The sequence below is a fragment of the Eleginops maclovinus genome, chromosome 1 (assembly GCF_036324505.1).
Source record: "Eleginops maclovinus isolate JMC-PN-2008 ecotype Puerto Natales chromosome 1, JC_Emac_rtc_rv5, whole genome shotgun sequence".
NCBI lineage: Eukaryota > Metazoa > Chordata > Actinopteri > Perciformes > Eleginopidae > Eleginops > Eleginops maclovinus.
Window position 1 is genome coordinate 5,681,095 of NC_086349.1, and position 26,089 is coordinate 5,707,183.

General features: G+C 37.6%; 2 protein-coding genes across 3 annotated transcripts in view; one reads left to right on the forward strand and one right to left on the reverse strand.

The window, feature by feature from the left end:
• Nucleotides 1-9,723, reverse strand: part of LOC134865410 (plexin-B1-like) — a 75,368-nt gene extending 65,645 nt beyond the window's left edge. The window contains exon 1 of the mRNA XM_063884903.1: nucleotides 9,471-9,723. The gene's annotated coding sequence lies outside the window, so the exon portion shown is untranslated. The remainder of the gene's footprint in view (nucleotides 1-9,470) is intronic.
• Nucleotides 9,724-11,707: 1,984 nt separating this feature from the next.
• Nucleotides 11,708-26,089, forward strand: zgc:171775 (STKc_p38 domain-containing protein). Of its 2 annotated transcripts, XM_063891926.1 has the most exons (12): nucleotides 11,708-11,926; nucleotides 14,369-14,498; nucleotides 16,164-16,222; nucleotides 17,532-17,643; nucleotides 19,896-19,925; nucleotides 21,771-21,818; nucleotides 21,965-22,079; nucleotides 22,182-22,253; nucleotides 23,424-23,503; nucleotides 23,677-23,755; nucleotides 23,900-24,073; nucleotides 24,901-26,089. In XM_063891926.1, exons 1-12 carry the CDS (start codon nucleotides 11,772-11,774, stop codon nucleotides 24,960-24,962), a joined length of 1,116 nt encoding a protein of 371 aa, XP_063747996.1. In that variant the 5' UTR covers nucleotides 11,708-11,771; the 3' UTR covers nucleotides 24,963-26,089. The 2 variants fall into 2 exon arrangements, with proteins under 2 accessions (XP_063747996.1, XP_063748005.1); XM_063891935.1 differs by lacking the exon at nucleotides 19,896-19,925.

Consider the following 26,089-nt stretch of genomic DNA (forward strand, 5'->3'; position numbering starts at 1 on the left):
TTGGCTTCAAAGTAAGCCAAAGTACTTTAGGTGCTGTTGCATTAGTTTCCAATGGGCTAAACGCTTTACGCACTTTTTTATTTTGTATTTACTGGCCAAGGTACAAACAAAACAGGAGTGTTTTCAGTTTTCCATGAAGGATATCTATCCTTTGTGCTGTCCTGATATCAACTGGGAGCTAGTTTCCACCAATGTTATGCCAACATTTACAAAAAATGCATCAAGACAATAAGGAAAAAGACCAATGTTCCTCATAACAAACATCATTGCTAATTTTGAAATACACTTACTCATATCCAAAAAGAGCATCGGCCACATTCAAACTGATAATTGGAAAACAGAGCCAATTTCTGCACTTTTTTTTTTGCCGGAAATGTGCAATGAAAGAATAACATAAGTATGGCTTCAGGGTTTTAGTCGAACTCTCTAGGTTAGAACAGCAACCATTAGGAAATGAATGGATATCTGCCAGCCAATCATGAAGTGACACATTTGTAAGTTGTGTGTCAACATATTCATTCTGGGTCATAATTGTATCCGGAACAATGCTGTTGCTAAAGGCCTTGAAACCAGCATTGCTTCGAAATCAATCATATCAATGAAATGTGTGGGATTGGTAGATTTGTTTTCAGTGTCAACATAAATGCAAGAAAATTTGGTCAACTTTGATCTGTGAAGTTGGTGTTCAACAATAGTCCAAAATGACTAAAAGTGTAGACATTTAAAGGGATGTCAATGCATTAGGCCAATATCAGTATTACCTTCTTAGGATTTATCACCTATCAACTATTAGAGATAACAGGTACCAGTTCTTACGAACAATCTGATGTGCAGATAACAGCATCCCAATTAATTGATTTTGAGAGGAAGTAAAAAATACCTACACATGGGTTTCCTTACAAGGCTTTTAAGTCAACCAGTGGCCAGCCCGAACAGTGAGTAGACCAAATACTGGGTGGCCAGCAGAATGGCCCTTGTGATATTGCGGTTTAATCTTCAACTTTATTACTTTGCCTTAGCCTTTCATTAATCAGTGGGAGACTTAAGAGGATTGTACTTTCACTTACATCACAACATAAAAGTCGGAAGTACAGGGTGAGCTGATTCCAAAGTGTGAATACATTGAGAATCCGCTTAAAATACAAGAAACCGAAAAGAGGTGAAAAAGAAGCATGGCAGATTAACTCAACGAAGTAAGGATACGAAGGCGTCCTACACTGGAGGTAAAAGAGGGCAACTTAAATCTTTTTGACTACTCATGAGAAATCTATAAAAATATATAGCATATGTAATGAATGTTGAATTCACAGGAATAATTGAACACAACGGTAAAAGATAGGGCTCAGTAAATATTTATTTTAACTATAAAATCCAAATAGTCATGGGTCTCAAAGCCCTTATTTATAATACTGATTGTTTAACACAGAGAAGTACACCACATGGTGAGCAGCTAATCAATGGGCTTATCAAGAGGTGCGGAAAGATGTGGCCCTCCAGGAAAAGATCCCTTTTTCTTGAATAGCCTAGGGGGATATATAACCCATCCACTGTCTACCACGATCTAATCTGACACTCTGAAAATCCGCTTCACTGCTGATAAACCTGAGGATGAGCCCCCCCATACAATAGTAAGCCCCTACAGAGAATAGGCGAAAAGCTGATTTAGCAGTAGCCTCTGGACCTGGTTTCTATGTGTACAAACAAGAAAATCCCAAAATCCATTAGCTCGATTGACAGCATGGTGCAGCAGTTGAGTAGGTTGGTTTGATCAATCAATTCCCACAATGTTATCTTGACAAGTGCAAATGATATTGATCAATTCATTGACTACTGGTGATTCCCAGTCCTTAATTCAAGCCCTATCTTGAAAAACTAACAATACAACCTATCAAAAGCCAGTGGGGGTGTAACTTTCAGGATTACATTTCAGAGCATTAAGTGACAGCCGCACGTACCACCAAATCCGCAACTCACACCAGAAAAACCCCCTCAGACAAATGCAGAGGCATTACTTCAAGAAAGGGAATGCTCCACCTGTGAGACAGGCAGATTGCTAGCATAGCTGTACTGGGTAAAAAGGCAACTGTCCAGGGGCCTATGGCTGGGTGTCAGGGGCAACAGCTTTGGGTGAAGTAGGTTTATGTTTCTGGCAACTGGGCACACATATGGAACTGTCTGGCAGTCAGGGGCTAAAATATAGACAGAAAGGGAAAACCAAACAGGAACCCTTCATTCCAATTGATAAATGGTTGTTAATTTGGTAAGCACAAGCTTACCAATCAATGAGGCCAACACGTCTCATACCTTAAGGGCAGTATAGGTTTTAGGCAAAGGACTCCATAAACGGTTGTGAAACAGCAGTTTTTAAAGGGTTGTTATTGGTTAACCTTGTAAATTGACACCAAACTACTTAGTTGGATGTATGATGTTTGGGCTAAAATAGATTGAGTGAGCAAAACGTGAATACAAGTCAACACTGACTTTTGGTTTTATACAGGACACAACAACAGTGTCCTGGGCAAACGTTTTGCTTAAGTTTTACTCATTTATCCATCCTCCTTATGTGTCGTTTGTCTCTCTTTATACTTTGTCATCAAATGTTCTTTACGTCCACAAGATGTCGGCTCATGACACTAAACATATATATGGGTCACAATTAGCCACTTTTAAAGGGCCTTTTGAGGGGGGAGGATAGTTTGAGTCAGCCTCTAGTCACCATCAGCGAATGCAGGGTTATCAGTGATATGTTTTATGGAATTATCCCGAATAGTCGAATCGTGATCACTAACAAAGCAAAAATGTGCAGTGGGAATGTTTCACTTTCAAAAACTACATACTACTATTCTTCAGTGAACATGGCCTGCGGCAGTGATATCGTAAAAGCAGCTGGGGCGTAAGGTTGTGTCTACAGGCCGGGCCCTCCTGGGAGCTGGGAAAGGGGAAAGTGGCTGGTGGTATGGTACACAACTGTCCCTCGTCTGAGAGCTGCCCCGGAACAATAAAAAACCACACCCTCTGAGTTTAATACGGCATGAGTACTTGTGACATGGCGGATTAGATTTCCAAAAAAGGATGCCATTAGTGAGGGGTTTAATCTTGACCCTGCTGTGGTATTCGAAGCTTACGTTTTACATCCTAACGCTAATCATGGTGGTGAAATTGCATCAAATATTTTTGGATGTTGCTCATTTTAAATCAAAATCATTATGATTTAGTTTAAACAATTGTATGTATAACTGTATGTTTGTACTTGCAAATTTTCTTAAGTCGAATGACTTTGGCACGCATAACTGGGTAGCAATATTACCATCTCTATGGGCAGGAATGGGAATGTAGAACAGATGAACCATACTGCTGTCCTTGTTACTGCTACATCTAAGTCTACTACAAAAAAAGACAGGACAATCAAAACAAATCATTCCATTTCCGAGATCCTTTTTCTCATGAACTGATTTGCTACAGGAACAACTTTCTGCCCTTATGGAGGATTCACAGATATGAATCTTTTTTTTATTATATTGACCAGCATTGTTTTGTTTCTTAGTATGAGTAAGTTCATGAAAGAGGGGGATTCTATTATCCCTGATAAATCACAAGAACAAACATATCCGCTTGAATCCTAGAAGGCAGGACAATTGGTCATTTGAATAGACTTTTCAATGGAAATTAGAATAAAAATGATCATTGTGAATCAAATCGCAATAGCAGTCAAAATATAAATGTTAGCTCCAAATCACTCAACCCAAGAACATGTCATCTGTAATCAACACCGAGCACATTAATGCCAACATACTGGGTCTGCCAGGTTTTAAACAAACTAGGGTGTCCGGTGATATTTAGAAGACATGCTATGCATGTAAAATAAATGTGTTAATTGAGCAGATCATATCCGATTCAAGAATTAATCATCAGCCGAAAAACAACCACAACTTGATTGCTACTTCAGGGTTTTTTCTTAACCGGGTAACAGGGGCACTGCGCCCTCCTACTTCTTGCGTGAGCATTCATACCAAAATGAAGATTTTCCCCATAAAATGTTAAAGTGATGCCAGAAATCATGACGGTATTACTCCAAACATATGAAAATCGTGTCTAAAAGAGCGTCAGACTGCAGCTTTATTTTTACTGAGAATCAATAGGGGTTGGATGTCCGGTCGGTCTGCTGGTGGACAAGTGGCAGGCAGCAGGCTCACACTGAAACTGAGATTTCTGAATAACATCATTTATTTTATTGTCCTTTTTTTATGTAGAGGAAGTAAAGAAACCGTAACTCAGGATTGTTTTGTGGTTTGAGGTGCAATATATGACTCAGCAGCTTTAAGACATGAAGAAACTATTATTACCGCCCCGCTCTAATGCATTATTTTCACCAGAAACTGGGCAGGGCCGTAATTTGGTTCTAGAAAAAACCCTGAACATGACAACAACATTTTACAAGTGACTTTTCCTAACAAGTAAGTACACTTTTACGAGTGTGAGGATATAAAGGTCTTCAGCTGGGCAAGCGTCTGCTCTCATGAGGACATATTATGTGTCATAATAAATCAGTTTGTGCTTTTCTTGACAAAAACCTTGTCTCATCCTGTACCTCTGTCTTTAGAGTGTGTATGGTTAGAGGGATCAGAGGATGGAGGGGATTTCCTTTTAAGTACATTGCATAGACGCTTGCTGCTAATGAAAAGAAGTATTTATTAAGCTGCCAATCTACCCATCAGCCAAACTCCCTCAAGGGCTTGTGAAGGGCCGCAGATCCAATCTACCAAGCAAATAGAAGGCATATCTTAGAAAGGGGCAACCTTTTGTAAAGTATTTTCTGCTACTGTATGTTTGGGGAACAAGAAAGTCGTAGTGTGTAACACAGAGCAGAGGGAAATATGGGTTATGGGCTCGCACAATGGTGTTCGTTTTCCCTTATCTTCTCAAGGATGCCTGTGGCTTCAGTGGTGCCCCAGCAAGTGTTCTCTGCACAATCTCCACTCCCACACCCCATTTGAGCTCAAACACACACACATGCACACACACACACACACACACACACACACACACACACACACACACACACACACACACACACACACACACACACACACACACACACACACACACACACACACACACACACACACACACACACACACACACACACACACACACACACACACACACACACACACACACACACACACACACACACACACACACACACACACACACACACAGAAGAATGTACCATGAGGGACCACCAGCTGTTGCAGTAGCCGATATGGGGAACGCCCAAAATACTTCTATCATCAAAATCTTGGCATGCGCATTCTCTCAAAGTTTCACACCTAAGTTCCACATGGCTTGTTATAATGTATTATTTATTTCAATATGCCTTAATGTAAGCTTAGAAAATCCAGAGGTGGTAAGTAACAAAGAACATTTACTCAAGTGCAGTACAATTTTGAGATACTTGTACTTTACTTGAGTATTTCCATGTTTTGCTACTTTGTACTCCACTACAATTCAGAGGCAAATTGTGTACCTTTACTGTACTACATTTATTTAATACCTTTAGCTACTTTACAGATTTGGAAAAATAATGTGAAACATCATCAACACTTAAATAAGACTTTAGTCACACCTACAGTGACATTTAAGCTACCCTGCAGCATCAAAAGTAAGTCAAACTAGCTGCACCTTTACCAGCTTTGATAAAAACATTAATACATCAATAATTATAATCAAAACATATAATATCATTCTGAAATGGGCCAATTTGCATACTTTGACAAGACTATTGGTTACTCATCATATCCCATCGTCCTGACAATGCATCACCCAGCTAACGAAATTCTGGTTTGGCAAAAGTACTAAAAATATATCTAACAACCTACTACGGTATGTGACACCTGAGACTAAGATATTATAAAGCATGCTGAGGAGTGTTCACTTGGCCTCTGATTTCAAAAGCATAAACACTCCCTTTCCCTTTAATGTTACCACTCGTTTCCATTTCTCACGCTGTGGAGAAGCAAACTACTTAACCTACGGTGTGAACCGACACTTGACGCCCGTAAATCACATCACCCGGTCCTCGCCAGCAGTCTCACTTTTTATGATTCACAGACAGGGCTGGAAAATAGTGGTTTCAGCTGCAGAGCATCGCTTTTCAATGGCCAGCTGCAGCTGAAGTGGCCTTCGACCCATTCACCCTCTGTGTGTGTCTGAGAGGTTCGAGGTCCGGATAGTAGACCCGACCACTTCCTGCGTGCCCCATAATGAGAATAATCAGCCCACAGTTTGATTTCAAAAGCACTGCATGCAGGAATGGCAACGGTCCTGCATGTTGTTTTGGCTTTACAAGCAGATTATCTCTGGTTCATATGGAACCCCGAAACTGACGGATGTTGCAGGAGGTTATCAGATGACTCAAACATATTACTGAAGATATTGTTTCCTAAGGTGAAACATTACTCTTATACTCAAAATGTAATTCAGATCTGCTGCAAAAATTGAGTAGGTTCTATCGTGGCCAGTACTATACACTTCCATGAGGTTTCATGAAAATCAGGCTAGCAGTTTTCCTGTCATCCTGCTGACAAACAAAGCAACAAATTAAGAAACTGAAACAAAAACATAACCTTACTGTATAATAGTTAAGTAGTTCATTAGTAGTACATTTGAAGGAATTTAAAAGACATATAATGCACCATACTTTCTGTTTAACCCCCAGTCAATTGATTGATATTTAATAACAAGTTAAGGGCCGCTGTATAGCTCCACTGGTAGAGCTGGCGGCCCGTGTATTGGTTCTCAATTGCGGAGGACCCAGGTTTGAATCCTGCCTGGAACCACATATGCATGTCATCCCCTCTGTATACCCCTTCAACACTGGCACTCTGATTAAAGTCTAATGTAGCCAAAAATATCATATATATTTATTTATTTAAGTTATAAATCTTTTTTAAAAGAATTATAACTTAAATAAATAAAGAAACAACTGAATGTGTTAATTTAATGATTTGTTATTTACCTTTTATTAGCTCATGTTATTTTCCTAATTTTATTTCCCTCAATGTGTTCAATTTTCAGAATTCTTATGGCAATTAGATTGGTGTGCCAATCCAAGTCGAAGTATAAGCAAATGCCAATATAAATCTATAAGTAAAGGGATTTGTGACGTCACTGTTTAACTATAGCAAAGTTATTTTAGCTGGCAGGTAATGCTGGCAATGCTGACAAGGGTAGCGAGCTATACATTGACAATTATGAAAAGAAGTCAAAAATAAAAACGCACACATGAAAAATGTCATTGGTAACACAATTAAGTCCAAGTATTATTTTAACTGTGTTCTTGATAAACACCCAAAACGTGAAGATTATTATAATGTTAGAAATATACATAGGAGTGGTGTCAGGTAACCACCTTATCTAACTTTGTTGATATACTGTATAAGGAGGATTAAAAAGGGGGAAATATACAAGACTTAAGTTTCATTATAATTATTTCACAACGCATTGGTTTGTTCTAGTTGTATTTTTGAATGACAGACTGGATTGAACATGTCTCTGATAATGCCATAAACCCACACACTTTCATTCATCCCCCAACAGTCAAGTGTGGGTAATGTGATATCGTGCTTCTGGAACAGACCCTTAGCAAGCAGATGGCCAGACATTCAAAATATCTGGATGCTGCTGGGACCCCAAGCAAAACCAGAGAAAAGAGGAAAATCAGGTTAAAGGCTCGATTATAGAACCACAAGAATCTTAGCATAGCCTGTATATGATGTATGCTCTTAAAGAATTTAAGAAAGCATAGTTTGGATTGTAGGGGTTGTATAAGTTAGTTATCCATAGTGAGTGTATTCTCTACAGTAGAGCATTGTACTGCCATGCATAGACACCTTTAATCACTTTAAATGTACAATATTTTCAGAATATTACCCGCTCTACATTGCAACATTTCGGACGAGTAACTGAAGTCATCAGACTTTTTTTTACAAAATCAGTGATCTGCGAGGTGAATTTCCTGTTTTGATCATTTGAGTCTGGTGGATTAAATGGTAACACTTAAGCTGTTATTGATTTTTTGAAGTGGCCCTTTTTTTTTGAAGTGTGTTTTGCTATCGCCTATGTACACACAATTACATTGCTTAGCTTCTGACTAGCCTATGTGTTGAACCTGGGGGTGTGTCAATCTCCATTACAAATACAAAACAATCCCTTTAAATCTTTACAAAAAGCCCACGATATGAAGGAATATGATATTTGGAGAGGCTTTGATTTTGATACATTTCTAAGCTGCTTCTCTTTTTCAAATAGGAATTCCAGCAAATCAATCTAAACTCAACCTTTCTATTTATTATATTACAACAAAGTAGGAACACTGGAGAGCTTTGTGACTCCAGATATAGCAACACACAGACTGAGGGGGATCTTCTGAAAGAAAACTCTGACCTATTGTCTACATGGCTGAAATTATAGCACACGACAACTGTCTCAAACTAAAAAACGAACTCTATGATAAAGCGTTTCCACTGTTCTCTGCCAGTTCTAGGGATGAGGGGTAAGTGGCGACTCTTGGAATGAAAGCAAAACAAAAAATGGAAAAATGCATCGTTGACCATCAATCACCGCCCATCAATGACCTAAATCCAAGAAATTAATCAACTATCTAAAAGCCAATGAACTCTAATGCCAAGTTGAATAAAGAATGTCAAACAGATCACTTGTTTTATACATGAAGTGATAAACAGGCAGCTGTGTGTGTCCAGCAGAATGCTAACAGGTGAACAAGGCACTTGACATTTGGCTCACACACACATTCCGAGATCAGCTGACAAAAGCGTGTGTGCATGGTGTGTGTGAGACCAGTGCTCTCTGTAGTCAGGAGCTACTGTATGCCCATTGTGGGGAGCAGTCTAGGCTGAGTGTGTCTGATGTTTGGCTGTAAAAACAAAGCAAGTGTATGCTAATTTTGTGCACCCAAATATCTGCCATTTCAGACTCTCAAACAATCAATTTTAACAGATTGTGATAGAACATAACATTTTGACTTTTGAATGAAACAACAGGCATCACACAAGGGGGCTCCCTCTTAGTCTTTAAGAAGAATAATCGGTTTTAGTCGATTTTTTTTTTTGGTTTATTAGACATTTTCAATGCTTTTTTTAAATAACCTATTCCAAAAAATAAAATGAATGAATGCTATAGTAAAGGCAAGATTTTAAATGTTACTTTAGCATGATTCTTTGTGGAGAAACTCGCGTTTACAGAACTACGTTTGTCCAATGGATTCAACGTGTTAATGAATGAAAAGTTAGTAGACTAAGATTGTTGCAGGTTGTAAAAAGCCCTTCGTCAACTAGCAAGTATAAGGTAGGGTAGGCAATTAACGGTCTTGTTAACTCAAGAGAAGTAGTTTACCCAACGACTTCTTGATTGACCTTTTCCTTTTAATAAATGTACGGCCTTGAACTTACCTGTAAGGTCAATGAAGTACGCGAATCAGCCGTCCATGATGTTGATTCAAACAGAGCCTCGCATCCACGCTTACAAGAGATCTGATGGGTTCCAGCTGCTTACTTCACGATATCGTTGGTGTTCCCTTAAAACCCGGCAGTAATGTACGGGGGCGTAAGTTCTCTAAAAGTACAAACAAACTCCGATTCCCGAGTGTGCAGTGCTCTACCCTCAGAAACTTTCACTCTCGCTCAGGGTAGACAGGTCTTCCCATCTGAGAAGCTTCAACAACAGTCAGATCAGCGGACAGCTGTGTCAAGGTACATGGAGTCAGGGTGGGACAGGAAGTGTGAGTGTGTTGCCTTCACAATAAAACACCGAACGCTGTCGCACCTGAAACTAAAAAATATGTGAACTATAATTAAGTGGTGTCCCTAAAATGGGCAGTTCTGTAACACTAAGCTTGGACCCCCTTGTGTTCCTCTGAAATAAGTCCATGATAATACCTTTCCTTTTTAAGAAGCAGATCATGGCACAGTATAAGGTTTATTTCATTTCCACCATTGGTTATTATAATCACTGCACATTTACTGTATGACTCAACATGTAACCTGACTTTTATTTTGAAAATGTTGCTCAGACGTGTTCCTTTAGATCTGCTGGCTTGACTCTCTTCTGTGTGACGGGTTCAGACAGTGTGCTCCAGTTTTTCGGTGGTACTTGGAATTCATTGTGGAGACATTAACGCAATAAAAACTCATTATAATACACAACTCCACCATGGTGAACACAGTGGTCTTCAACTAAAAACATAATAAACATTGGATATGTCCATGCTTACTGTTTAATGGTTTTGCAGATCAGTGTGTTTCCCCCTCCCAGTATGGATGGGTGTGTATGATTGACCACATGTCACATTCTGATGATCATCTTGTTTTTGTTAACAACCACAATATACTGATTTCATTCCATACAGCACACTGCATGCTGTTTTAACTAAAGCCATTTCCGATTGATAGTCATTCTTTACTTATGTGGCAAATAGATTTTAAAAAAAATACGTTTATTTTTTATTTGAATGGTTTACTTCTGTTTTGCAATCCTTGGAGATGAAAATGAACAATGACTTCAGACTGGGGACTCTCCTCCTTGTCTAGCCCAGCAGAATGACCTGAGAGTGCCCTCTGCTGTTTAATGCAAGTAATATTATTTGTTACAGTTTACTCAGAAAAAAGCGTAAAAACATGTATTTTACAATTGAATAAAGTGACAAAAAAACAACAACGGGGTATTCAATTTTAGACCTACACACCAAATAGCTACTTTGATTGCTACACTGGTATAATTTATTGTTATTCAATAAAACTGCCGGTCTAGTTTATGATGCCCATAATGTTCAAGGTTCTGTATTAAACCTTCATAGAGGTGTACTTTCAGTTTTATGTTTAGCGATGAGGTCATAGTTAGCTTTATTCTGACCTCTGTTTTTGTGCTTCCTCATATATCCTAATGTCAGTCAGGGGTGGACACAATCCAACAATCTGATATGTAGATTTAAATTGTGTTTGAGTTTTTGGCAGTGGTGAAATGTAGCATTACACTCTGGTTTTTGGTTATCAAATGCCTGCCCAGTTTAGGACCCAAAAAAAGACGTTCACCATTGAAGGTTTCTACATAGAAGGTTTTATTAAAATCAGGAAAAAATAATAATAATTTAAATATTTTTTAGATTTTGCAGGCTGTAATTCCTATTGTGGACATACAATATGATCTCAAATCCTATAAGGCATCTTTTTTTTATATTCAAGAAAATGTAAATAATATGGACATCATTTATATACACATAAAAAAGTTGACATCAGGGGTACACAGGAACAGATACAATTTACAATTTTTTTAAAAGAAGAAAAATAATTACAAAATGAATAAAGAAAGAAAGAAAGAGAGAGAGAGAGAGAGAGAGAGAGAGAGAGAGAGAGAGAGAGAGAGAGAGAGAGAGAGAGAGAGAGAATAAATAAATAAAACAAAAAGTCATGTTAAAAATGCAAACACAAATCTGGTTTTGGTTGCCTTCTCATTCCTACTATTATTGATAATGGTGCTATATTTTTATAATTCTCAGTGTTTCAATATGTTTTTGACTGTGTTGGGAATGACAGTTCATCAAGTGACTGGGGGGGGGGGGGGGGGGCGGGGGGGGTGTTGGTTGTGCAGGAATGGGGGCGTTTCCCTGCTCTGCTGTTACCTTTCCTGGAATGTTCACCTGTGGGCTGGAAACTCCAGATTAGTACACACGTCCTATGTTTCAAAATCCCGACTGAATGTCAAAAGGAATCAGCACCATGGAGTCTCCAGTGAAGGACTCCCCCGTCAGAACCGGCTTTCACAGACTTGAGGTCCAGAAAACCACGTGGGACGTCCCAGACAGATACACATCGCTGCGGTCCATAGGCTCCGGAGCTTACGGGACGGTATGGTGAGTTTACCCGGGGATGGGAGCACCACCTCGGCAACACTGACGAGCAAAGTGCTACTGAGTCAGTGACAGTTATCTGTTGTGTTTTGGACATAAATTATAGATATTTGGATAATAGTAATAATAATAGTACATGCCTAAAATGTCGCATGGTTTAAAGTCATAAAAAGATATGAGTTATATGCTGTATAAAAAAATGAAAATGTTTTAAATAAAGCATTATAAATGTTTTTTTAATAATAACAACAATACATGTAATAATAAAGCGTTTATAGTAAGTACTCAATACAGCAGGAATATAAATAAACAATAGATGTAATAAAATTTAAATTTAAAGAATTTAACAGAAAATTTAAAAAAGAACACCCCGCTCCAACATTATATGGCTTTAAGGAAACTGGTGAACGGAATGTGTAATATAATGAAAATGTTAAGTAAATGGTCAAGGGTGCTTAGTTGCTGGATACTATCAATATTTAAATGTTTGCCATCGCAAGTGATTTTCTACGTGTAAATCCTAAATCCGCATTCCAATCCCAGACCGGGCTGCAAGAGGCCTAAAGATTACTGACATCTGCTAACAGAAGCATTATTGTCCGCCTGAGGCAAGGCAGCAAGTCAATGCAGGTCCTCCGATAGGACAGGAATCTCCTGAAGAAATCCAGCCTGCAGGAATCCGAGATACCCCAGACACAGGACTATCTAATGATAAGCCACTGACAGACAAGATGTGGTTACTGATTGTATCATGTTGGGCCGTTATATAACACAGGAGGCTCTGATCAGTTTACCAATTTGCAAATTGGATTCTAGATGTTACTTATGAAAGGATTTTTCCCAAGTTTATTTTTCTAAAGGAACTACAATAGTTGTTTTAATAGTGCCATTAACATGTCACAGAGCATCTCCAGGATAAATAGAAACTTCAAAAACCCCATAATAAATAGTTTTAATTAACTGTTGTTCAACAATTGAAAAACGGGTTTAGGGTAGATGTGCTTTTATTAATCCCCGTGGGGAAATTTGAGAATTCTGCATTTGACTCATCCTAGTGTTAGGAGCAGTGGGCTGCCATATGTACGGCGTCCGGGGAGCAGTGAAGGGAATGGTGCCTTGCTCAGGGACACCACGGTAGCACTTGGCCTTTTGGGGACTTGAACTGGTGACCTTCCAGTTCCCAGGTCACTTTGCCACCACCGCCCATTAGGTAATGGTTGGCATCTATATTTTATCTTGAGCCTATGGTAATAAACACCTTGCCTCAAACAAAAAAATTTTTGAACATGGAAATGATTTGATAAGACTTGGGACAAATTATATTTTTCTTGTTGAAGTAAGTCAACTGATTTCAGTTCTTCTTGTAAATCAAAACAGAAATATTTAATTTTAAACACATGTTATTCAATACGCAAATACAGTTTATTAACAATTATTTGGTTTTCCAATCAAAACATCAATATTTAAACATTACTTATCTCTTTTAAGGAAATAAACTTGATGTTTTTATCTCATGAAAAAATATACATGTAGATGACACCACTGCTTGTCATTATAATTGATATTTATAGACGTGTTTATTACTTTTAACACACAACCTCTTTTACTGGGCACCTGCATTGTTTCAATATAATTTGACTATTTCAAATAAGAAAAAATAACAACAATGTTTCCTTTCCTCAAAGAAAGATACATGATTACAGTGGACCTGAAATGATCATTCCTGTCATTTAGTCAGTTGTGTAAAGTATCTAAGTAAATGTACTCAAGTACTGTACTTAAGTACAACATTGAGGTACTTGTTTGGTACTTCTACTCCACTACAATTCAGATGTAAATCATGTGCTTTTACTCCACTACATTTATTTAATTCCTTTACAGATTTGGATCAATGATGGTAAATATAATCAGCCCTTAAATCAGACTTGAGTTCACCTGGAGTAAACTCAACAGCTACCCTGCAGTATACAAAGCCATTCAAACTAGCTGCACCTTTACCAACTCTGAGAACACTTTAATGATCAATACTTATAAAACACATCAGAGATATTATTCTGAAATGGACCAATCAAACAATGACTACTTTTACTTTTGGAACTTTAAGCATATTTTGATGTTACTACTTTTGTACGTTTATTTGAGTAACATTTGATTGCAGGATCTTTTCTTGTAACTGAGTATTACACTTTGGTACTTCTACTTTTACTTAAGTGCAAGATCTGAGTACTTTTTCAACCTCTGCATTTAGAAATAAGAAGAGCGTGAAATACTTCCTGATGATTTTCTGTTTATATGACTCCAAACTATTTTTTTGGGGGGTCAGAAAAAAGAAGTAGGGTAAGGTTATCAATGAATTGCAATTAATAAAAACAGCAATAGTGGATATACACACCCATAGATTATGTTTCTCACACTGTCGATTCTTACTGTTTGATTCCCTGTTAGTTCTGCCCTTGACCAGAAGACCAAGGAGAAGGTGGCCATCAAGAAGCTGTACCGTCCTTTCCAGTCCCTGATCCACGCCCAGCGAGCCTACAGGGAGCTCAGGCTGCTCCGACATATTCAGCATGAAAATGTAGGAACTTCACAAAAACCACTGGGCAGGGATGAGATTTGAAGTGGGCTTTTTTTAGGAGCGTTGTCATAGTAATATCAACAACTGTAGAACAGGTGAATAGGCTTATCACAATGAAGCTTTTCCCACTTAAATCAAGACAATGTAAATGTTTTACTAGAAGTTTTTTAAAGTCGATGTTTAAATATTCAAATTGTGCATGATTTTTAGTAATGATGTTCTAATTCGAATAGATTTTGAGTGTGAAAAGTTGTTACCAAGGAAATTTACATATATATTATTTTTGGATTTACTTTTATTGAATATTGTTCTATGATCAGGCTTTGAATTTATTATCCACCCCTTCTATAAAAACCTTTAGAATTTAAATAGGAATGAAATGGAAAGTGTGGTGTTTGTCTCTGATCATAGTGCAGGTAAAAAACTAATTTTGGGTTAACAAAATAACTGATTAATTGATCACCATAAACTTAGCCAGTTGAAAAAGTACAATAAGACTTTTCTGTTTTGTTATTATGCTCGCTTAAATATTCAAATAAGATTATATTTAATCTTATTTTTGGTGAATTTATTTGAAATCTACAAAGGTAAATAGACCATGTTTGCTTTTCTTTCACTCTCATTGACCAATGCATGAAAAGAAAGTTTGTGTCTTAAGTGTGTTTTGATTAATATGATTCAATCTGGTATAACATCCGTCCAATGGCAAGAGACTCACTGTCATTCCATGACTTGTTATCTTAGTGTAGTCAAAGTCAAAGTCCACATTATTGTCAAAGTTTCCACATGTTATACATACAGAACATTGAAATACCGTTTCTGGCAGTCCCACAGTGCAAATATAAACAAGAACATATAACATAAAAAGATAAGAGCGTAGTAAAAAAAGGGAGGTCATTTGTAATTTGGTATTTGTATGTCAACTGTAACAAGATTAGTGGATTTTGAGTATAAGCAAACTTTGTTGACCATTCAACAAGAAGAGCCCATAGCAGATCTCACCACTCCTCCCTGACCAGCTGGTCGTGTTGTGTTTTGCTTGAACCCTTATGCTTCAGTGTTTTTGCTGAAACCCTTACATAACCTCCTTCTACTCGACAGATTTTTGGAAGGCAACACATTCAATGAGTTCCAAATCTATTACCTCTGTCAAAGCGGTTATTTTATCGTCAGCTGGCTTATGGATAAACTACTAGCCTGATTTTCCCAAAAGGTAGTAGATCGATGTACCATTGGCTGAGGAAGATCCTATTAAAAGTTGCACACTTATGAAATGGCCTTGCTGAAACGTAACCCTTTCAGAATCCCCTTATAACAAAAGTTGTGGGTTTTTTTGTCATAAAAAGACAGGTTAACAAAATACTTCTAATGCATTTTGTATCCTGTGTTGTGATCTTCTGTGTTTGGATTTAAAATCAATAAAATAACTGCCATTTTAAAGTTGGCCCACGCATCTTATGAAGAAAATGATGTGACATTGGATGGAGAAAAGACTGTGATACCTAAGAAAGAGAGTTGAAGGAGCCACAGAAATGTCCGTACTGTAAACATGACACCTAAACCAACACTTCACTGCATCGACCTCTTCAGAAAGGTGTGCAAAAGTTTCTTACATGTGTATCACTGGACGTGTATATAAAGTCTACACTTTTTTCTCTCTTAAAGGTGATCTGCCTCCTCAACGTCTTCACACCCGACTCCACACCAGAAAAGTTTCAAACCTTGTGAGTCTGAATTCAGCAACTGCATTCTTTTGCTCGTTGTCGCAGCTTGTCGAGACCCTGTGTGCGTGTGTGTGCAAGTGTGAAGAGTACAAGTGAGGATGTGTGAGAGCAAGTATGTTCATGTTTGCTGTAGTTAGTTTGCGTGGGTGTATTTCCTCACCATAGCAATGAGCAGTGGCGGTTTTAGACACATTTTCACTGGGGATGATGGGGCCAGTTATTTAATGAGAGGGGCCCATTTAATGCAGGACAAAGGAGACAAAGACAGTGTTCAATATTTAAAAATGTTTTGTTCAGTATAAAGTCATAGAGCATAAAAAAAACAGGAAACACCATTGGATTTAATAACAGAGTTTGTGTCAATTACTTAGTTACAATTTGAGTTTAGTTACCTTTTTCTGTAACTTTGGCCCAATATACAGAACAGTAAAGGAGTTTGGGGTGGTTAATGCATTATTTATGCAGCCAAACTTTGTTTTAGTTTTATTTCTTCATGTTTGTTGGCATTTGTTTTAGTCACAATATTTGATTCAGTAACTATGATTCAATTTATTGAAAAAACACAACAACATCTCTGTTAACTTTGGCCCAGGCCACAGCACAGTCTTTGCTGCGACACTTACATAAAATAAATACATTGCATTATCATAGATATAAATACATTGCATTATCATAGATATAAATACATTGCATTGTCATAGATTTACCAGATGTACCACAAGGTGGTCCAAGCTCAGTGTACCCTGGACCTGTCCTGTAATGGATAGTATGAATGCAAGGACAAGACACAAAACTGCTATAACCTTGGATGAGAAATTAAAAATTGATAATATTGTGAGCAAAATGGGATGGAGTGTGTCAAAGATTACTCAACAAGATGCTTTTAGGCATTTTTTAATTGCATTGGTTCCGTCAAAGCTTGTTGAAAATTTGATCCAATGTTTCAATTGAAGCACAGAAAGTAGCTAAAAATAAAGCGCACATTGCTCTTACATAACTAGTGTAATAGCCGCATGACAGACTGAGTCGGTTAACTGTCAGTTATCCTTTGTTGAATTCCGTCAGATCTGTAACGGTGACACATTCGCCAACAATATTAAGGGAAAGGTTTTTGTCTCGGGAACTCATTGCACATTGTTCAAAAGAATACTTAACATCGTTTAAAAACATCTTAAAACAATATCTTAGAAATCAGAAATGATCATTGAACTGTGTCCGTGTGTAAGTCCTCTATGCCCTCCTCATGTACCTATTTGTTGATATTGTCTTTCGATTCCTTCCTTTTCTCCCTCCCTTCTTCTCTCTATAGTTATATGGTAATGCCGTTAGTAGCCCAGGATCTGGGCCACATAATGAAGAAGCGGAGATTAACTGATCGCATCATCACATACCTGTTCTACCAGCTGCTCCGAGGACTCAAGGTAAGTGTTTATACGTTTTCTTACTTGCTAGTTACACATACAGCATGGGTCAATGACATATAAGAAATTCCAACAGACCAAGTTTAAAATACAAGATATAAGAACATCTATTTACATTTTCTAAATATTTATTTTAAATTTCATCTTAAACTTTAATTACTGTAATCAAATCTGAAACCAAAGCTATTTACCAATGCCAGGCCATTAATTGTATCTAGTTTGTTATAGAAAAACAAGTTGCCCTCAGAGTCCAGAGCCACGATCATAACATTATAACAGTCACATTCCAAGCATGTGAGCGCAGTCTTTGGGTAATGTAAGAAAAGCAGGAAAGGCCTTTTCTAGAGGCACTGTTCTGGTATGTCTGTTCTAGGTAACGGTATAAACATAGCAGTGGGACATAGCAGAACCCCTTGAAAAGATGCTTGCTCTCGTAGAATGTAGAAATTAGGTTAAAATTACTTCAAAACTAATGACAGCGCAACAATTCTTAGTTTTAGGTCAGAGCAGGGTCTCAGACTTCATATGTCACTGCAAACCAGCCCAGTGTGTGCTGGAGGTCAACTCGAGGTCTGCTCCAGCTTCAAAGAGCAGAAATGCTAACCTTTGGTGACGCTACTAAACCCCTCCTCAACGTGATGAGAAACTTTTGATGAAAAACAGAAACTGAATTCTTGAAAAAGATTGTAAGGGCTGCTGTTACCTTAAGACATTCGGTCCCTTAATAAATGAAGCCAAGTGGGTGTAGCACACCAATGCTACGCTTTGTTTGGTTATACCATTTACTGTAAGATAAGATAAGATAAGATAAACTTTATGGTCAGTCACAAAGCAACTTACAGTCTTTTGACAGCTCTCAACACCAAACATATAATGCACATTTAATACAGACACACAATGTGTTTCCTTATATACACACAAGTAATACAACCTTTAAAGGGGCTCAAACTAATATTGTCAGTAAAGCAACCGACTAACTAAGCTAAAAGGTCCAAATATTAAATTACATAATATTACTTCATGCTCTAATCCAACTTTTTGTATTAACAGTGGGTCATGTGGGTCATGTGAAATGAGTCATTCGTAGTGAAGAACACACTCGAGAGCATTTTAGCTTTATCGTCTTTCCGATCATTTTTTTTATTTTAGGGCCCACAACCTCACTGTTTTAAGTGAGCTCGATCTTTGCAGGCAGATAATTTCAACACAATGAAAATGCACTGTACACTCGCTGCTCAGCACCAATCAGCAACCAGACACAGTAAAAAAACTAGTGTTGGAACATAGTGGAACATTGAGCAGCTATAGATCCTTCAGGAGTTGGTGGAGATCAAAGCAGAGGTAAAAAAAAGTCTTAATATTAGCTTTCCACAAACTATCCATGTGCAAAATCTCGACTCTTAAATAATGAAATGTTGCTCAGCATCTAGTTGATTTGTAAATAAGCAACTGTATGTAATAGGTCAATGTTAACCACAGCGAAAATCAATGTACATTAAAAAAATGCTTAAATATTTCAACCTCAAAATGATCATTTGTATATCAATTATCACCCGCCAAACAGTAGTTTACAAACTCTTACAAAACTCCTGCATTAGTCGTATGTTCACTACTCCTCAAACCAGTGTGAATAAAATGTCTTTACAAATTGAAGGTACTAATGTTAATAGTCTGTAAGTAATATATAATAAAAAGTACCTTACGGAACGTCCCACAATCATTAGGCTATGTTGGAGTCTTGTAGATTTGTAGGGCAAGTATGAGTTTGGATTATGAAAAAGGTCAGATGTCTTACTGGCATTTTAAGTACAATGTTTTCACTTTACTCACTGACTGCTTCACCCTTATTTATGCTTCTCCACACCACTAGTCAATGTTTAACCAAGAGAGCTCAACGGAAAAGAAAGGGAAAGCACGTTTTAAACCGGAAACCCAGACTAACTTCTCCTGAATGCCTCTTTGAATTAAGCTGTCGACATCTCTGATTCTGAGATTGCGTCCCTTGCTTATCTGTGTGTGTATGTGTTTTCAGTGTGCTTTAAGAGCGTGGATTTGCTCCCACTGCTGGAAAATACACAAAATATCGCCTTTACAGGGGGCTGCGTGTGGATACTTTGTGTAATGTGTATTTTTTAAATCCACAAGTCAACACCATGCCATGTAGAGAGCCTGCTTGCTCTGCTCCACTTTGTCTAAGTGAAGTATGTCCATTTGTGCTGTTTTATTCTTCAATCTGTTCCCTTTCTTTACAGTATATTCATTCTGCAGGGATCGTCCACCGGGTTGGTTTTTGTTTTATTTTATTGTACTCTACTAACTGTAGAGTTTGTGTCTCACTCATTAAAAAATGTTGAAGTTATACATGTAATTAAATTGTTCATAATTTTACATTTCAAAATTCCTTCTTTTTTTGCTGCAAGTTATACTGGCATAGTGTACTGAAAGTGTAACACTAATACTCTTTTTATTGGGTCTAGGTCTGAATTGTGTGTGTTCCTTTACATAATTCATAAAAAAAAGATTTTTCCGCCTTTAATTGGTACATCCAATTTAGCGAACTAGAATCGGAGGATGATGAAACCCTCTTTATTGTCACATACATGCACACAGCAGAGCACACACGGTGAAATTGGTCCTCTGCATTTAACCCATCCTAGTACTAGGAGCAGTGGGCAGCTATGGTGCAGCGCCCGGGGAGCAATGGGGAGGGGGGATTGGAGGTGTCCGGTGCCTTGCTCAAGGGCACCACAGCAGGGCCTAGGAGGTGAACTGGGACCTCTCCAAGTAGCAGTCCACTTTCCTTATTTCAAGTTTGTTCGGGGACTTGAACCGGCGACCCTACGATTCCCAGTCCAAGCCCCTACTGACTGAGCCAACTGTAGGAAATTAGACGTTTAGTGCTCATAATAACCCACTACTCACTCCCTTTAGCCTTCGTTCAGGAAAGGTGTGATGGATCACATATATTCGCACACTACTGAGCTCGAATTTTGTGTGTTTTCCTTTACCCGAATAAAGACATTCCCACTATGATTTGATACATTAAAACAAATCTGCGAAATTAAGGAAATTAAGCAATATTCAAAAATGTTCCTAATGCTTGCTACCATCAGATCCACTCAGAAACCAGCCTGGTTTTGTCAGAGTTAAAGGATGTCTAAAGCCACAGACTATACCGTTTACCTTAGTTTTCACTCTTGATGCTAAGCTAGGCTAACTAGCTGCAGATTTTAGCTTCATATGTTATGTACAGAGGAATCCTATCAGTCTTTTCATCTAATGCTCAACAAGAAAGCACATTTATATTTGTGTTTATTTATTTGAACTCATAAAATGACAGGTAGCCTACTGGAGTTTAATGTTGTGTTTTCCTTTACACAAACATAGGTATTTCCTCCCTCAATTGGTGAATAAAAGTTCAGCAAAAAGCAGGAAATGAAGCATTTAATGCTTTAAATGTCCCACTGATCACTACCGTTAGATCCACTCAGGAATCATGTGGGTTTGTTATGATTAATAGGATGAGCAAACCCACAGACTATACTGTTTTCCGTTTTCTTCAATTTTAGCTAAGCTAAGTAGCTGCCAACTGAAGCTTCAAATGGATGGTACAGAAGAGTGGAAATAGTCTTTTCAACTAGTGCTCAACAAGAAAGCAAAAATATTTCCCAAATTGTGAAACTTTCACAAAGCGTATTTACTATAACTCTTAACTGACTTATGAGATACGATTGCAAGTACTAGGCCTGTATTTTGTGTTTTCTTTTACATAAAGATATTTCTCCCATAAATTGGTACAAAAACAAATTGATCAAAATGCAGGAAATTAAGCATTTAACGCTCATCATTTCCAACTGCTATAACAGTTCAATTCAGGCATCTGCTGTTTGTTTTATAGGGTCTGTTAACCCAGGGACTAAACAATTTCCCCTTCTTTTCACTTGTAAAGCTAAGCTAAGCAGACTGTTTCTTATTGTACAGAGTATTGTTATCAGTGTTTTTATCAGATGCTCAGAATGAAAGCAGCATCCGAGTATATTTCCAAAATTCTGGACCTATTGTAAAGTGTTTTTACTATTTCACAATAGACTTCATGCAAATAAGACATCTCATGTGTTGTATTTTAGGATCTGAAGCCTGGTAACCTTGCTGTGAATGAGAACTGTGAATTAAAGGTAAGCAAAAAAAAGTTGTATATCAGAATGTAAAATGATGATGAGTTGCAGCCGTAAATCTGAAACTTTAGGATTTATAACTTTTGTTGACTTGAGAAATAGTGAAGGGGATATAAATGTAATGGTTAATCCAAACGTATTCTCAGATCCTGGATTTTGGCCTCGCAAGACAGGCAGAGAGTGAAATGACTGGTTATGTAGTGACGCGCTGGTACAGAGCACCAGAGGTCATATTCAACTGGATGCACTACAGTCAAACAGGTAAGAATATTACCTTTCAGTTTGTTATATAATAGAACTGAACATTGCAGTACACTACGGGAGATTGTTACATTTTTATTATTGAAATTTTATCCCTCACAGTGGACGTGTGGTCGGCCGCCTGTATCCTGGCTGAGATGATTACCGGCCACGTGCTTTTCCCCGGACAGGACAGTATCCTCACACGCTCAGATCACTGTGTTGCAATAAGGCTGTGTATGTTCAATAGTAGCAGTCAGAAGCCCACACTGCCACCGGCATTTTTAATACAATATTTGGAAAAACTGAAGACAACATGTGGTGGCCATTGTAGATTAAAAGAAATATATATTCGAGATGGACAAATACTTTGAGAAAAAACTCAAAAATGTTTAAGAACAATCTGAATATTTTCTGAGATAAAAAGGTAAAGTAAAAATTCCCAATAGCAAATAAAACACAATTAAAATAAACCTGGATAAAAAATGTTTATCTCTCGTAAGTGTTCAAAAATATATAATTTCATGACTTTAATCTCACAAACAAGTTATATTTTTTCTTTGAGTGTTCACACCCTCTGTAGGATCTGTCTTTTTTTTACCTGCAATAGCCTTCAATATACTGGTGCAGTATTGTGATATTTTGGAGTATTCCACCGATTTTACACCCTTAGTTTGGTTTATTGTGAAAAGCACTGTTCACAGTGTCACTCAAATGCGCAAACAGACAAAATAGGGTTGAGTAAGCTCTACTTAAATAAACGAAACATTTTCTTTTTGTTAACTGTCAAAGAAGGAGACAGAAGAAAGTAACAAAACAAACACTTGTAGAAGGAGCAAACTCATAGAGAACACTAGAAAATACCACTGGAATACCCGGGCCGCTAAGACAACCGGCAGAGACAAATGACACCGCATAGACTAAATACACAATGGATGATTAGGGACAGGTGAACCTGATCAGAGCGGGCCAGCAATCACAGAGAAGGCAATTAGACACAGGGTCGAATAAAACAAAGCTTTAGGTTGATTCATGCAAAGCCAATACTCTTGGAGCTCGTGCCATACTATGGAGTAAAAGTCAAGATAACTTAAGCCTAGGCTGATTCATTTCTGACATATATCCCACGTAGGTCTGTTAGTAAGTGCAGAGCTAAGTCATTGAAGTACTCCTTTAATCATATATCTTGTAACATTTTTACAAAAGGTTTATTCCTGCATGGAGTATAACAAAAATAAAACCACAATTCAATATTCTTAAATATAGCAGCTTCTTTATGTTGTAATTCAGTTCAGCAAACATGACAGACTTGCAGAAAAGCATTTTAGGAGAAGTATGGTGTACATTATTCCTGAAGCAGTTCAGGTATTGATCAGCTGAAGAAGATCCTCCGACTGACAGGAACACCCGACCTCTCCCTGGTCCAGAAGATGCAGAGTAAAGATGTATGCTATGCTATGCTATGCTATGCTATGCTATGCTATGCTATGCTATGCTATTCAAGCATTTTACATTATAAAAGTGGAAATTCCATGTGTAATATTTCTCACCATTTGAGTCAAATGAAGTTGTAAGGTTAAACTGGAATAAAATGTAACCGCTCTGAACTGTTTTCCAGGCACAATCATATGTCCAGAGTCTACCTCTGCAGAAGAAGAAAAACTTCAAGGAAGTGTTTCCGTCAATGGAAGGAAATGGTGTGCAAAAGCGCTTCTGCTCATTGACTTTAAACTGAAATTCATTGCATTTTTTTTGAGAAATGTAAGTTAAATGTCAAGGTAAGTTTAAATGCAAAAAATGTCATTGAGTCTTGATGTGTTTTTCTTTGATGATGCTTCCAGCTCTAGACCTTCTGGAGGGCATGTTGGTGCTGGACCCAGAGACCAGGCTGACAGCTAAGCAGGGCCTAGGGCACCCTTTCCTCGCAGAATACCATGAGCCAGAGACCGAGCCGGACTCTGACCCCTATGATGACTCCTTCGAGAGCCTGGAGCTCGCTGTTGGGGAGTGGAAGAGTAAGTTCTGAATGTACACAATGCCTCCTCTGAATTTGAGCATTATGTTGTTGTGAAAGTGCAAAAATGCATTTATTGCCAATAGAGTGGTGCAGGTGTGACGTTATATAAGCTGACTCTGAAGTCGCAAGGGCCCTTGACAAAAAAGCTAATGGGATTTTCTCCATTGGATTGGAAATATTGCAGAAATATATATATATATCTCCTTTATTTAACCAGGAAAAGGCCACTTGAGATTAAAATCTCTTTTTCAAGAGCGACCTGGCCAAGAAAGCACCATGAACAATGTTACAACAAACAAACACAATATAGGCAGACAAATACAACTGTCATAAAACACAAATGAAATGATGATGATATGTTTATGATCCCAACAGGGTTTTTTCAGCAGGATAATATCCATATAAAAACACCACTTTTGCAACATTTGAGCTAGTAAAGCTATGATTTAACTACATCACGGTAGCATGGCTGTGTATCCCCACGGCTAAGCTAAAGGTGGCTAATGTTTAGGGTGATTTAGGTGTCTCATTTAGCCACTTGTGAGCAACCAACATTTTTACCACATAAAAGCCACAGACAGTCGTGGGGTATTTACTAATGTAATTTACGTCATAGATCAAAATTACTAGAGACCTTATTTCAGATGTCTAACCAAAAAACAATCAAAGAATGATTGACTGTAAGACAAAAGGAACCGAAGGTGCTTTTATTCTAACTTATTTCTATGTTTTAGGACTCAATCCTGCTCTACTCTATTACCTTAAAATACAAAAACTTGCTTTCATGGAAAATGTCTAATACAGCTTTTTTCTGGTTTCAATCAGGTCTTATCCACATGGAGATCATGACATTTGACCCTGAAAACCCCAGTAAGACGGCCATGTAGGACGATGTGCTGGCGCCACCCAGTGTTGACTTTAATGCAGACACATTCTAAACGGTCAACAACACTCTCAAACTCTGAGAAACAAATATAAAAGAGAATTCAGATATTGTCTGAAGCATCTGATAGGCATTAAAAATTGAAATGCGACATTGAAGGGCAGCTTTACTTGGTTTGGTGGTACAAAGGTGCAAAATAGTAATTGTAGGTCAAGAATAAATACCTTACAGAGCCATGGAGGGCGTGTATCTTTGGGAATCTTCTGAGAAATTAATGGTTTGTTTCCAAGAAAAAAAACGTCTATATTTTCAGACAATGTAGTTGTAGATTTTGAGAAAACATCATACATTTGCGTGGAAAAAAGTGGACAACCTCATGCAGTCAGGTTTAGCAAAACTGAAATACTGGTGTTCTTTTGCCATATTAACATAATATCATAAAAATCTGGAGTTTGACAGGACTGTGAATTGGGCCTGTATTATAACTTTTATGTTTCTTCTTGGGTATAACATCCATCCATCTTTTCTATTTTCACTTGCAATGGCCCTGATACACCGTTGTATGGTGGCCTGTACAAGACAATAATGAACAGAGGCTCTATGAGGAAAATCAACTATTTCATGATGGCAGGATAACCCTATCTTTAATTTAAAAAATGTATCCTTGGTTGCATTGTGTCTCACTTCACAAGGACAGTTATTATCCATGTCTTCTGTATGTTCTTGTGCAAAATATACATCACTGGAAAAAATTAAGAGAACACTCCAAATTGTTCTTAATTTTTTTATCTCTACATGAACGGCAGCCAGTCCAGTGTCTGTTGAATTCCAACACAGACAAAAATGGTCAGCATTTTATAGAATACAATAATAATAATAATAATAATAATAATTATTATTATTATTATCATTATCATTATTATTATTATAACATATATTTTTAATCATTTCATTCAAAGACATACCTATAAATAATAAAACAAGAGAAAATGATAATGCTGAAGTGGTCTATTAATGTTTTTTCCTAGGCTGTATGTTAAGGGTATAGAGTGCAATGTTTAAAACATGCTGGATTTATATTGTTGGAATTTACTACGTGTTTTGCAAATAAAACATGGTATAACATGACAA

Bases quoted from the DNA above. Each gene is read 5' to 3' on its own strand.
- zgc:171775 (XM_063891926.1), top strand. From the start codon at position 11,772: ATGTCAAAAGGAATCAGCACCATGGAGTCTCCAGTGAAGGACTCCCCC. The intron at 19,926-21,770 runs GTTGGTTTTTGT...GTTGTATTTTAG, and splicing joins CTGCAGGGATCGTCCACCGG to GATCTGAAGCCTGGTAACCT. The intron at 22,254-23,423 runs GTATCCTCACAC...GAAGCAGTTCAG, and splicing joins GCTTTTCCCCGGACAGGACA to GTATTGATCAGCTGAAGAAG.